Source organism: Camellia sinensis, chromosome 6 (assembly GCF_055761805.1).
Source record: "Camellia sinensis isolate YWXY chromosome 6, ASM5576180v1, whole genome shotgun sequence".
Classification (NCBI taxonomy): Eukaryota; Viridiplantae; Streptophyta; class Magnoliopsida; order Ericales; family Theaceae; genus Camellia; species Camellia sinensis.
In genome coordinates this window covers 84,449,286-84,463,132 of record NC_138966.1, presented here as the reverse complement: position 1 = coordinate 84,463,132, position 13,847 = coordinate 84,449,286, and the positions used below count along the sequence as shown (strand labels likewise).

At 33.5% G+C, this 13,847-nt stretch overlaps 1 protein-coding gene across 1 annotated transcript; it reads left to right on the top strand.

Annotated features, from left to right (window-relative positions):
- The first annotated feature begins 2,285 nt into the window (after window positions 1-2,285).
- LOC145792744 (ring-type E3 ubiquitin ligase 454-like) lies at window positions 2,286-11,379 on the top strand. Its single transcript, XM_082874102.1, has 2 exons — window positions 2,286-2,923; window positions 10,372-11,379. The coding sequence occupies exons 1-2, from the start codon at window positions 2,530-2,532 to the stop codon at window positions 11,169-11,171; spliced, it is 1,194 nt and encodes a 397-aa protein (XP_082730228.1). The 5' UTR covers window positions 2,286-2,529; the 3' UTR covers window positions 11,172-11,379.
- The last annotated feature ends 2,468 nt before the right edge of the window (window positions 11,380-13,847 follow it).

Here is a 13,847-nt window from a genome sequence, read left to right as displayed (position 1 = left end):
AGTAGGGTGGAGAAATGAGTAGATCTTGGTGTATTTGTAGAGAGAATGTAAGTTTTAGAGAGAGAGAGAGAGAGTCTCAACTTAGGGTTTTTAGAAAGTTTTGAGAGGGAAAGAGACATTAAAAATTGATGTAAAAAAAATGACTTTTACAGACTGATGTATGCGCAGTCCGTTCGAGCGTAAGAAGTGACGCTTGAGCGTCCAGACACAAAAATAATTACCGCTCGAGTGTAGAATATACTCTCCTAATAGTTTTGTAGACAGATGCTTACTACTCGAACTCAAGAAGTGTCTCTTGAGCACACGATCGCTCGAACGCAGGAAGCACCGCTTGAGCATAGAATACACTGTCCTTGTAGTTTTGTAGACCTACCAATATATTGGAAGTCCACAAAGTCCACTCGAACGCAAGGAGCTACGCTCGAGCATAGAGGCAAAAATCTGGGCAATCAAAGTTTTGAAAACAAGCTACCAAACTGTTCCGAACGCAACCAACACATCCTAAAAGTCAAACTCCAGGAAGGAAAAGAAGAATAAGATATGTATAACAATACAAAACAACGAAACCCGTATCTAGAACATCAAATAGGTTGGGTTTTAAATCAGAATCACTATAATTACATAACCTTACACACACTTAGGGCTGGTTTGGCAACCTTAGAACAAGCTAAAAAGTTATCACTATTCACAAAAAAAAAAAATATTTAAAAATTAATATATAAATATTAATACATATAAATAATACATATAAAGTAGATGGCCCAAGATTGGTACTGACGTGATGAACTAAGTCTGTGACAGAGACAAAAAAAAAATTATTATGTGTATATTCAAGAGTTTGGATGGTGAAGTTGGGCCCGTGGGGGCCTACCATAGGTCCCGTTTTGATAATCTGAACCGTTCAATATGTAGAACTCGTCTAGTACTATATACTTGTAAAAAATCACGTCTATCAGATATCGCTAACTACATGATCAAATCAGTTTTGTATAAAAATGGATGGTGTTATAGTTAACAGTTAACAAAAAAAAAAACTAACACGATCAGATAGCTATCGATATTTAATTAAAGTGATTTTTTACAAACATATAGTACTCGACGAGTTCTACACATTGAACGGTTCCGATTAGAAAAATGGAACCCGTGGTGGGCCTCCACGAGCCAAACAACACCATCCAATCAAAGTTAGAGAATGAGACAATATTTTCTCATCTACTCACCGGCAGACTCCATTGCCAATCCGTACGGCTTCCTACCTTATCTTCTCCTACACACTTAATTATACAATTTTTTAATATATTTTTTTTTTATAAAAAGTCAAATAATTAACCCAAACATCCATATTTTTTTCCTCAATTTTTTAATTTAAAAATACAAAAAAAATACTTATTTAACACACTTCAAACAACCCCTTACCCTAAGAGAAAATGACTAGATCACTGCTGTCACCGAAAACCCTCTACACCGTGACATGCTTCCAAAAGTAACAAATACAAAATGCCCCACCCCACCTACAAACACATCAACAAAAATGAAACCACCTCAACCATATATCATTGCACTGCATTTATGTAAAATGGCAATGTAAACATACGTTACCCCAAATCAAACAAACCCACGTCAGTATACAGAATCGACCAAATCCCACATAAAAGGTAAAAATATAACTCCAGCTATACCAAATTAAATAAAAATACTCTTTCCAATCAAATAGCATTAAATGGTTCATAAGAGAATATTTAAGATCCGTTTGGAAAGATGATTTGTGGCTAAGGTTAAGTTTGAGAAGTCTTAAAAAAGTCAGAAAGTTAAAAAATTATTCAAAAAGTTAAAAAGTTATTACTATTCACCAAAAGTTAACAATTACGGCCGCACAACTCCCAATTCTAATTTTCTCCTATAAACCAATTTTTACAATTTTTTATTACACATTTTTCCATAAAAAGTCAAAAAGTTAACCCAAACATTCATATTTTCAACCTTAACTTTTTAGTCTAAAAAGACAAAAAGTGCACTTATTTAGGACATTCCAAACAATCCCTAAAATAGCCATAAAAGATAAAATAGGTTATTTGAGGCGCAACAAACAAAACATCACATCCAATTCATAATCATTACACTCTTCTCTCACAAAAAAAAGTTAAAAAAACCAAAAAATCTTTCTCAAACTAAACTTTTTAACCCAAACTAAAATAATTAAAAAATCAAAAAACTAACCCACTTTCCAAATTCACTCTTAAATAAATCAACATTCTTTAATTTGAAATTTATTAGTAATTCCTTTTAAGAAAAATTATCATTTTGGAATTGGGGGAGTACGAATTAATACTAGCCCATTCTACCGTAATAAACACGCTACGAGTGAAAATTAAAAATAAACTATAAAGCTGTGGGACCCCTGGTAGCTGTGGGATCCTCATTCCGATTTATCAAGCTTGGCTCTCTACTCGATCTTTCATCACAACACAACACAACACAAGCAAACGGAACGAGTACTGACCCTTCTGGTATCGTATTGCGCTCTATTTTATGGGAAACTCAGTGTCCATGTTTGGTCATGGTCTTCGTTTTCCTTCTCTTCCCTTTTCCGACGACATGTTTTCCGGTCTTATACCGGGTCTCAACTCCGTCAACTCGCCGGAAGACGAACTTTCCGGTCAAATTCCTCCAACTTTGACAACTCTTCTCCATCTACCAACCCATTTTCTTCGTCTCTTCACCCACGGCATCGCTTTTCTCCGCCGAGACCGCTCCGATTTCGGCACTTTCGTCCTCTGGTCCGGTCTAGTCACATCCGTCGCTTTAATTGCTTGGTCCCATAACTCTCAGGAGGAGGAGGACGAGGACGAGGACGGCGGTGATACTGTTGCACCGCCGGAATTTGACGCGGTGGTGTTGGGCTCCACACGTCGCTTCGAAGATGGTAACCGTTTCTGCTTTTGTTTTTGCCAATTGATCATGGGTTTGGGTTTTCCGAGAAAAAGTTTTCCCGAGAAAAAGTTTTCTCGGAAAAGTTTTCTGAACAGAGAAAATTAATGAAGTTTTTAAGGTGCATTATTCAACTTTACTATTTTTGTAATTCTTTTTAGGGAACTTTTGAACCGCAATGAGATGAGAAAGTTAACTTTTTTGTGACGCTGTCGTACACTTTTATAATCATATCAATAGCGTATTGATGGAGCAAAGCATAAGAATTTTTTTAAGTTGCAAATTGAAATTGGGGTAAACGAATTAGGAATTATTTACAGTGATTTATAATATATATTGAATATGCTTTTATTAGCGATTTGAGATCTCCATTGATAAAACTCATGCCAAGAAAATAAAAAACAAAAAGAGAGAATGGAAATATCATAATCAACATTATTGTAGACTTGTGGTGATATTCATTAGTAATGAAACTTCTAAATATAGTTTTTTACTCATTGAAATTGGTATAAGTTTCTCCTTTTCTTTTTTTTTCTTTTTTACTTTTTTCTTTTTCCTTTTTTTCTTTTAATGGATTTAGGATTTGTTGAAGTTTGGAAAAGGAAATGGAGTGAAATTACTTGTACTTGATCATTTTTTAGGAGTACCTAAACATAAAAATGAGTTTTTGAGGAATTGCTCTTTGTTTTAATAGAAAAACAAATAAAAAATAATACTAGACGAGCTGTTTTTGTTTGGTTGGGGTTCTGAACTTTTCCCAAAAATGAAAAACGAAAATAAAATTTTTGAAAACGTAGCATAAAATTCCTAATTGAGCCAAACAATATTGTTTAATTGATTTGAGTTGAGTTAAAACTCAAAATCAAAAGGCCATCCAGTGAAAAAAAAACCCCAAAACTGTTCCTTTTATTTTATTGCTATTTTGAAATGCCATCGAATATATGCTTTGAGATGAGAAAGTTGAAGTACCTAGAGAGTTTTACCAGAAATTTAACCAAAAGAATGATGTGTGGGTTAGATTGAATTCTTGTACATTGGGCTCCTACATAAAATGAATCTCAACCATTCAATGTGTTTTCTGTGACAATTTTCTAGGTACCTAGCAGCTCTGCTTTAAGATTGATGCTTTCTCTGGATTTTTTAATCTATTACTCTCTCTCTGGTAGCCTGTGTTTGAATGTTGGTTTTCTTTACTTTTTTGGATCATGGCCAGTGGCATGAAGACTATTTTTTTTCTTTTTTTTTTGGTTACATCAGAAAGAAAACTACAAGCAAAGGGCTAAGCCCATTTACTAGAGATTCTGATCATGCCCCTCACTAACAAGCTTCTAATTTCAGTTGGTGGTTTGTTCACCACCAACATTCCTTCAAGTTGATCCGCACTTAGTTTTGCTAGAGTCCGCACATAAATTTCCTTCTTTCCAAATGTGTTGAATCGTGCACTCACATTCTCTGAAGAGAATTTTGCATCTTCCACCAAGTTTCTGAAGGGGCATTGATCCCCAGTTTCTTCCTCCATTAGGTTGACTACCTAGGTTGCATCTGTTTCTATCATCACATTGTTTAGGCCCTTTTGTAGTATAACAGTGAGGCCCTTGTACAATGCCCACAGCTCCGCTTGTAGGCTTGTTCCCATTTGCATTCTGCCATAGTGGCATGAAGACTATGAAAAAAGAGAATTTACAGTGAATTTTAAGGTTTGTTTGTGTTTATGTGTGTGGTAAATCTTTTATTTTTTTGGAACTAATGTGTGTGGTAAGTCTGATATTATATAGTTGTATTTGTGGTGAAGCTCTCTTTTCTTTCCCTCTCTCCTTCTCTTGATTGGTGAGCTGGTGAAGCACAGATGTGTGTCAGTGTTGAAGCATGTTCTTTGCACACCATTCATCACTACTCCTACCCCATAAAATTGCTTTGCACCTTCAATTAATTCAGACCTGCACACCCAGTTCTTTAAGTCATTACATGGAATATTTCATAAGACTTTTCTTAAGGATTAAAAGCACCAAACCACCTGCAGCTCGCCCTAAGAAAGTTTTTTTTTTTTTTTTTTTTTTTTTTTTTTTTTTTTTTTTTTAATTCTTTAAAGCTGAAAAACTATTTTCATGAGATATTTCACTGAATTAATAAAAAATAAAAAGAGGTTTGAAGCATATCTCATATGGTAAGCCTAGATTTCACACATTGATAGAAAGTTAGAAATATATAGATGTTAATTCCTGTTTTCTACCTCAGTAGGAATTTTTAGTGCTTTGTTATGGCATACGTCATTACCTACATGACATTTAGCCATAGCAATTTCACTGGAAGTGTCGCGGCCCAAACCTGTCCCTAAAAGTTTGGACATGACCGACCTGTATTTAGGCCTCAAAACAAAATAGTCAACAAATAATTTATACAAGTATAATGACAAAATGAAACGTCCATTGAGCGGTGTCTAAATGCGAGGATCTTAGTACACACATCATATACATCCACATCTACATATACAGTTCATAAAACCACAAGTCCACGACATGCCAATCTAAACAAAAGGGTAATGATCTATAATTTACATATTAGCAATATATCTATATCATTAGCAAAATGGAATATACAAGGGAAATTTGGCTATAAACCCCCTTTACCTTCCTTTCATTGTTAAAAGGATTAAGAAAAAAATTATATTTTCTAAACTCCCTCATAATTATAAAGTCTTGCATAAAGAACAAAATTTATTATTTAAATATTTTATTAAACTATTATACCCTTAACTAAATTGTCCCACCTTCTCCACCCACTCTCTCCCCACCTTCTCTGTCTCTCTCCTTCCTCTCTCCCTTCTCTAACTCTTTCAAGCTTCAGATCTAGAAGCTCAGCTACCGCCTCTGGAACTCCTACGTCGACCTCGCCAATGCCGCCGGCGTCCGATCCTCTTCCGCCGCTCCCTCCAACGAACACGCCAAGCTCTGCCATGTCTCCGCTGATTTGCTCTTCCTATGTATATGTGTATGTATGTATTTATATATATGTGTGTACGGCGGAGGAGTTTGGAGTGGAGGCGATGCCGACGTTCGTGTTGCTGAAGCAAGGGAAGGAGGTCGATAGAGTCGTCGGGGCCAAGAAGGATGAGCTGGAGAAGAAGGTTGAGATGTACACTGAAACCAGAATTTGCTGCTTCGTCTGTTAAGTACTGTATCGGTAGGCAAAAGCCAATATATTCTCAGCAAGTCCAAGGCATGATGTCAAACAACATGACTGCAAATGGTTGTTATAGCTGTTTAAACAAGTGAACACTTAAGTTTCTCAATCTCAAATATTCTTCAACTTTTTATTAAATAAATCAGAATGCTTGTGCTTAAAAGATTGACCGGTGCACAACAGTCGAGGTTTCAATTTTATTCTTCCATATATTTAGCTAAACATATTAGAATATTATGATGAGATGTAGTAATTAAGGCTAACAAGTAAAGCACCAGATATTTTTTTTAAACACAGATATGAGTTTTGAATATATATGTATATATATATTTGTGTGTATAAGTGTTGTTGAAGACATGTATTCTTTGAAATCAAAAGATAGAGAGATATTTGGATGTGTTCTTTGAAATAGTCACCTCAATTAGATTATGATTATGTTGATATTTGGATGTTTTTGTTTAGTTTTTGATCTGTGTGTTTCGTGGTTATATAACCTTGTAATATAGATTTGTGTTTTTACTAGTTTTTGAATTGATCTGTTCATACTCAGCTTGTTCAATGGATGATCGATCTATTAAAATGGATGATCTATTCAATTTCTCTCTCTTTCTCTCTCTCTGATAAGAATCTCTCTAATAAGAATTTCACAAAGAAATTTTACTAATCAGAGTAAAATTTACTCTAAATCAGAGTAAATTTTACTCTGATTAAATAATATTGATTTGCTTAAAAATATGAATTTTTACTTTGAATCATGGTAAACTTTACTATGATTCAGAGTAAAATTTTACTCTGAATCAGAGTAAAGTTTACTATGATTCAAAGTAAAACTTTACTCTGAAATTTTACTTTGGTTAAAAAACATGTTGATTTTTTCAGCAACCAAACTATATTTATTTTTTTGTTATGTTTATGTGATTTTCTCAGCAACCAAACACACAAGGTTATTAATGCATGACACTTAGTGTGATTCAAAGTGGATACTCTCCTTAGATCATAGTAAAATTGTACTTTCAGAGTAAAATTTTACTCTAAATCAGAGTAAAGTTTACTATGATTCAAAGTAAAATTTTACTCTAGTTAAAACCATGTTGATTTGCTTAACGATATAAAATTTTACTTTGAATCATAGTAAATTTTACTTTGATTCAGAGTAAAACTGTACTTTCAGAGTAAAATTTTACTCTGAATTATAGTAAAATTTTACTTTAAAAGTAAAAAATTTTACTTTTAGAGTAAAGTTTTACTCTGAATCAGAGAGTAAAATTTTACTATAATTTTACTATAATTCAGAGTAAAATTTTACTCTGGTTAAAAAAGTGTTGATTTGCTTAACAATATAAAATTTTATTTTGAATCATAGTAAACTTTACTCTAATTCAGAGTAAAATTTTACTCTAAAATACACTATGAAGATAGCTTAATAAGAGAGTTAATAAATATGAGGGTAATATAGTAAAAGAAACAAGTTTTAAAATATTAAGGGGTTTTAAAAATACCTACATAATTCTTGTCCTTTTGAAAAATAAATTAGACAGTGAGGGGTCTATCACCAAATCTCCCAATATACAAAGGAAATCCAAAATAAAACAAAAGGGTTTTACTTGGGAGGCTTGACAAAACTGGACCAACAAAAGGCTCTTGGAGTTGACCTAGGGCTGGTCTCCGGGCTGCTTACTTACATAAATATATATAAAAAAATAGAGTGAGTTAGGCTTAGTGAATAATAGCAATGTAAGGAGATTCATGTGAATGAGCATAAGACACGAAGAATATATTTTAAATTACATGTCTGTCTTAGTCTTGATCATTCTGGACCGGCCTCAGGCCCACATAAGACGGAACGGTCTCGGGCCCAACATAAGACGGAACCGCCTCGGGCTCAACATAATAACAAAACGGCCTTGGGCCCAATATCATAGTAAAATGGCCTTGGGCCCAACACATCAACAGCTGTTCGGAACAGTATTGGGTAGATGGAATATCGACATGTCTCCATCGCCCTCGGCCTTAGAGCCATGTGTCATAAGTAGTCCATGTCATAACGGCCTCGGACCCATTATTCACAATCAAGCAGAACGATCTTGAGTCCATTGCATATATCATTGTTCAATCATTCCCGTTATTCCAATCAAAACACAAGTGATACAACATACGCCATTCACAAGTAGAAATATAAAAATCGTAAATCACAATACGTAAATAAAACATGTCGTTACACTATTATTACTCACAGTGATGTGGACGAACAATGATCCCTTCCTGTACGTGACCTACACATAGCACACAACTCGTAAGTCCCTTTTCTTTAGCCTTTTCTTTTTATTCAATGTTCGATTCGTTTAATTCGTAATCAATTATAAGCATTTTAGAAGGATCAAATGTACACATTAATAATTTTAGAGGGTCAAACAGAGGTAAAGAAGTTCACAGAAATTTCCTCCATGGGCTGTGCGTGCGGAAGTCTCCCACCGCACATGCGGGAAGGTGTGCTGCATGTGCTTTTATTTCAGAATGCTCAATCATGCTCCCTTGTTTTCCGCACGTGCGGCTGTGAGCCCCACACGTGCGGCTGTGAGCCCCACACGTGCGGCTGTGTATCCCGCACGTGAGGCCATGGGCCCCGTACGTGCGGTTCTGGGCTCTGTTTGAGCAGTCTGAATATTCAACAATTTCAGCTTTTGAGAGGCAATTCAAGGCCCTAATCCAAGCAATTATATTTCACAAACATAATATATGATCACAATAAACATAAATCTCAAGCCCAAGTAAATCATAACTCATCTCAATTGCACTTTTACAAATCAAATTTCCATATTTCATTCATTTCTTCATCTTCTCATGATTAATCAAAATAGGTACAAACATATATGCATGTAAGAGCCAAAGCATGCAAAATTAAAGATTAGAAGGTAGTTCCTCTCAAACTAAATCATAATAAACTCCAAATACAAGAATCAACTCCCAAAGTAGACAAAGACAATGAATCTTGATGATTTTCATGGATATTTTCTCCAACAAAATCTTTATGGCAAAACCCTAACTTCCGTAAGTGTATAACTTCTTTTTAAGGCTTGAATCTCATCAATTGAGGAAAGATTTAAGATATTAGAGTTGATTTATACTTGCCTTGAGTCAATCCTTGAATTAATCTTCAAGTTTCTTCGATCTTCCACTTAGGTTGAGCTCTCTCCTCTTTTCTCCCTTCTCTTCTTCTCTCTCTTTGTCCGGGAGATATTTTTAGAGTTTAGGCACATATATGTAACCACTATATCTTCTAAGTTTTAAGTTATGAGTCTAAATAAGCCTAGTTGAGATTTGAGCCCAATTAAATCAATTTAATTCGTTATGAATCAAATTTTTACAAAAAATCATATTATGTCCTAAAAATCATGTTGATCATAACTGTAAAAGTCAATTTCAGGTTATGGTGCCTCTAAGGCTTTCAGTTTCCAGTCCAAAGGTCGTAATTTCAACAGATTTTCTTATAACCGACAGATATAATTTCATAATCACATAATTCACATAATTAAACACAATTCCATGTGAAATTTCTCATCAAGCATATAACCACACATAATTAAAGACGTAAAACATGTAAGAGGGTCGGGTTATTACAGTAAGGCTCTGAGTCTGAGCAATACCAACTTCCTTGTTATTGGTGAAATCAATTTTTATTACACTGATCAATCTTGGCTTGTGTCAAGAATAGTCCCTAACTTATGCCATTGGAAATGATGCTGAATTTTTTGTTTTGGTTATCAGTGAGGGAATTTTAGTCATCCAAGTAAGCTACATTTATCCTGCATTATGTGGGATTAAAGGCCATTTAGGATTTTTGTACCAATCCTTGTTTTTCACAAACATAGCCTCTAGCATGCCTAAATGTTGTCATGCCAAGAAAAGAAGACTCATTTTCACCGTAAACTGATACCTTGGACATATTTTTTCAAGTTTAAAAAATTAGCTTCACCTAAAATCTCACTGTCAGCTCTTCTGTTTAAATTGATATTTGATCTATCAGAGGTAGAGTCTGCTCTCAGGCAGCTGGGATGTACCATCTTGCCTCGCAAGTTAAAGGAACATGCCTGTTATTCTGTCATGATATATTTGTTTAGGTTAACTTTTTAAAAAATATAGCTGTTCTAGGTTTGGAGTTTGGATGTATTAGAGACCTCAGATGGTCTCCCATTTCCTCTCCTAGAATGTCTATTTTTCTGTCATATTAATCGATCAGTGTGGATGTGTTTTTTTTCTTTTCAGTGCTTTACAAAGCAAATGGAAGTGAGATTGCCTCAGAATCAGATGTGCTGTATGCAGAAGAGTTGCAGATGCAAGAAGTCATGTTGGCTTCCCTACTCCCTTCTCGAATATCAAACAATGCAATGTCGCCAGCCATCCAAACTAGTCCAACATCAAATGCCGAGCCATCCCAGTTCTCCTGCGGTATTTGCTTTGAGGAGATAGAAAGTTGGCGAAAGTTCAGAAACCAAACTTGCTCTCACTCCTTCTGTTATGATTGCACAAGTAAACACATTACAGCAAAGATCCAAGACAACGTAAAGATAATTTTGTGCCCTGAAGTAGATTGCAGAGCTCCGTTAGATTTCAACACTTGCAGACAGATCATCCCAAACGACATCCTTGTCAAGTGGGATGAGTCCCTGTGCAAGTCACTGATTCCCGAATCCCAAACAGTGTACTGCCCTTTTATGGACTGTTTGGCCATGTTGGTTAATGATTCCGGGGAGGTCATAAAGAAGATAGAGTGCCCTGCATGCTGGAGATCAATCTGTGCAAGGTGTGGTGTTCCGTGGCATTTGGAATTTACATGCGAGGAGTTTGAGAGACTGAATGCGAAGAAGAAAAAGGGGAAAGATGATGATGGGTTGGTGAAGGAACTTGCTAAGAAGAAGAGCTGGAGGAAATGCCCAAATTGCAAAATCTATGTGGAAAAAACTGAGGGTTGTTTGCACATTACTTGCAGGTGTGGATACGAGTTTTGCTATCGATGTGGATCAAAGTGGGGCAAGTATCACGGCGGCTGCAGCCTACAAGCATGACTGCCGGGGAGAGATCATATAGAGAAAGTGAAGGAGAAAGGGTGGGTTATAACACACCAGAACAGTAATATAATGGTCCAAACAGGTACAGCTTTCTAAGTGTTTTGTATAGCTTTTACTAACAACTTGGGAGGTAAAAATAATTATTTAAGTTTAAAAATGCTAATTATTAGCAAGTTAGAGAATAAATATTTTTAGCTTTTTTTTTTTCCCTCTGATTATCAATTTCTATCCATAAAAAAGCTACACAGGAATAACCAAAAATACTTTACTGATGCATGAGAACCTAGCTAAAATTGGGCTTGGGATGGTGATAATCAAACTGACCACCAAAGGATTTTTACAAGCTTTAGCTAGATTTTTATTTTTATTTTTTTTAAGAGTCGATAGTATTCGAACTTTGGCTTTCGCTTCACAATACTTATTGCATTACAATGCTTCTGCTAGTTAAACTCACACAATTATAAGCTTAATGTGGTTTGATTGTTCCTTCAGTAAGTATGTTTGAAACGCAAAAGCACCTACCATGTAAAAATTAGGATATACCCCCAAAAAAGGTTTCATTTTTTAATCAAATCATTAGAGCGACATGAATCAACTAGTCTAGCTCAATTGGCCCGCCTTTGTACACTTCTATCTATTAGGAGATCAGGAGTCATTTCTTGTTAAATGCAAAGATTTATATATATATATATATATATTCTTTTTCTTATGAGCCTCTTTGTTGTTGATTTCTTCTCTATTTGGGATTCTTTTTTAGGTTAGTTGTTAGGCTTATGATTGTCCATTTGGGCTCTGTTTGCAGCTACGTCTAGGATTAACTTCTAGTTCAATTTTTTTTTGGTTTTTCTTCATTTGATAATGGTTGAATCAAATCATTGTGGGAGGCTGATTTTTAGAAGTTCAGTACTTAATCTTGTAATTATTATTATTATTATTTTTTAGATAAATTATATACTATTGGTTACTTTTAGTTTGAGCAAAATTTTATTTTGGTTTTCATAATTTTAATTTTATCAATTTAAATCTCACACTTTTAATTACATTTCAATGTGGTCCCTTTGTCAATTACATTTAGTATTTTAGGCCAAAAACATCATGTGCAACCCATGAAAATTTTAGGTAGCATTTGGTTTAGTTTAGTTTTAGAATTATGATTTGATAATAGAGTTGTATTTTGAACTTGTGAGTTGTTGAATCATAATTTGAGAAATTTTTTTTTGTTTAGTTATGAGTTTGAAAAGAGTTTTGAATTGAATTTTGAATTGAGTTTAGATTTTTTGAAATGAGTTTGAAATAAGAAAAGTTGTTTGGTTATGAATTTTGAAAAGAATTTTTAAAATTTAATTTAAAAACTTATAACTCATAATAAAAAAACACAATTCAAAATTCTATTCAAAGTTCATAACCAATTTTTTTTTTTTTAAATTCAATTAAATTTTTTTTAAAAATTCAAAAAATTCTGAAATTTTTTTTTATTTAAATATTAAAAAATATATATTCTTTTTTTGTTAAAAAAAATATTCAGCCAGTGTTTTAAAATTACTTTTGATTATATATTTGATTGGAATTTTTTTTATTTTTTAAAAATTATTGTGACAAATTAATTTTTATTTAATTTTTTTTGTCAATTTTAAATAAATAGCCAAATAATTTGTCATTTTTGTCTAAAAAAAATAATTTTTATATTTTAAACATATCAAAAACAAATATAACTTCTTCTTTTTTTTTAAATAACAGGTGGCCATTGAGGAAAAAAAAAAAAAAAGCACTGTTCCAGTCAACCGGCCGGACAATCAGCTGAACATTCGGGAGGATGTTCGGACGGACAACCGGGTAGACCTAATTTCAAAATTCAAAATTCAAAATCTCACTTTGCCAAACATGTTTTGAAAAGAATTTTCAAATGTATGTGTGGAATCAATTTTTGAAAAATATATCCAAACACAACACTAAAATAGGAGAGTGGAATTATGATTCCTCCCCTAAACCAAACATAGCCTTAGCCATTTTGACCGAACAAAGAAAGATAAATATATTACATCGGTGCTCCCTATAATTTTTGACCAATTTAATTATAGTCTCTATAGTTTTACATGTGTTTTCCATTCAAAAATCTAAAGAAAACTAACAAAAGGATAACATTGAAATAAAATTAAAAATGTAGGGTTTAAATTGATAAAATTAAAATTATAAGAATTAAAATGAATTTTTGTTCAAATTAGAGCAACTAATAGTATAATTTATATATATGTATATATATATATATATATTGAAAAATTTTATAATACACACCTTTAAAAACGTGGGTCATATGCCATAGTTATGACTTATGTCTTGAAACATTTTTATTTCATTATGGTTTAAATATATGCAAATAATCTCTTTATGATTTAGGACTAAATATATGATTGATATCGTTACTAAGAGGGGGATTCTATTTACACTCAAAAAAATATTGAGTATACTCAATTTCTCAGTACATTCTATTCAATTATTTAGAGTTATATTTTACTCTTAATACACCTTATATATATATATATATATTTTTTTTTTTTCCAAATTATCCTTTAAAGTACCCCCAAATAATAAACAGATTAAAAACCCAAAATTATTTGAAAAACCTTTCATCTTGTTCAGATACAAGGAATATGGCATTGGCGAAGGAGAACAAGA

Coding starts and splice junctions, on each gene's coding strand:
- LOC145792744 (XM_082874102.1), top strand. CDS start 2,530: ATGGGAAACTCAGTGTCCATGTTTGGTCATGGTCTTCGTTTTCCTTCT. Junction 2,924..10,371: donor CACACGTCGCTTCGAAGATG/GTAACCGTTTCT, acceptor TTTTCTTTTCAG/TGCTTTACAAAGCAAATGGA.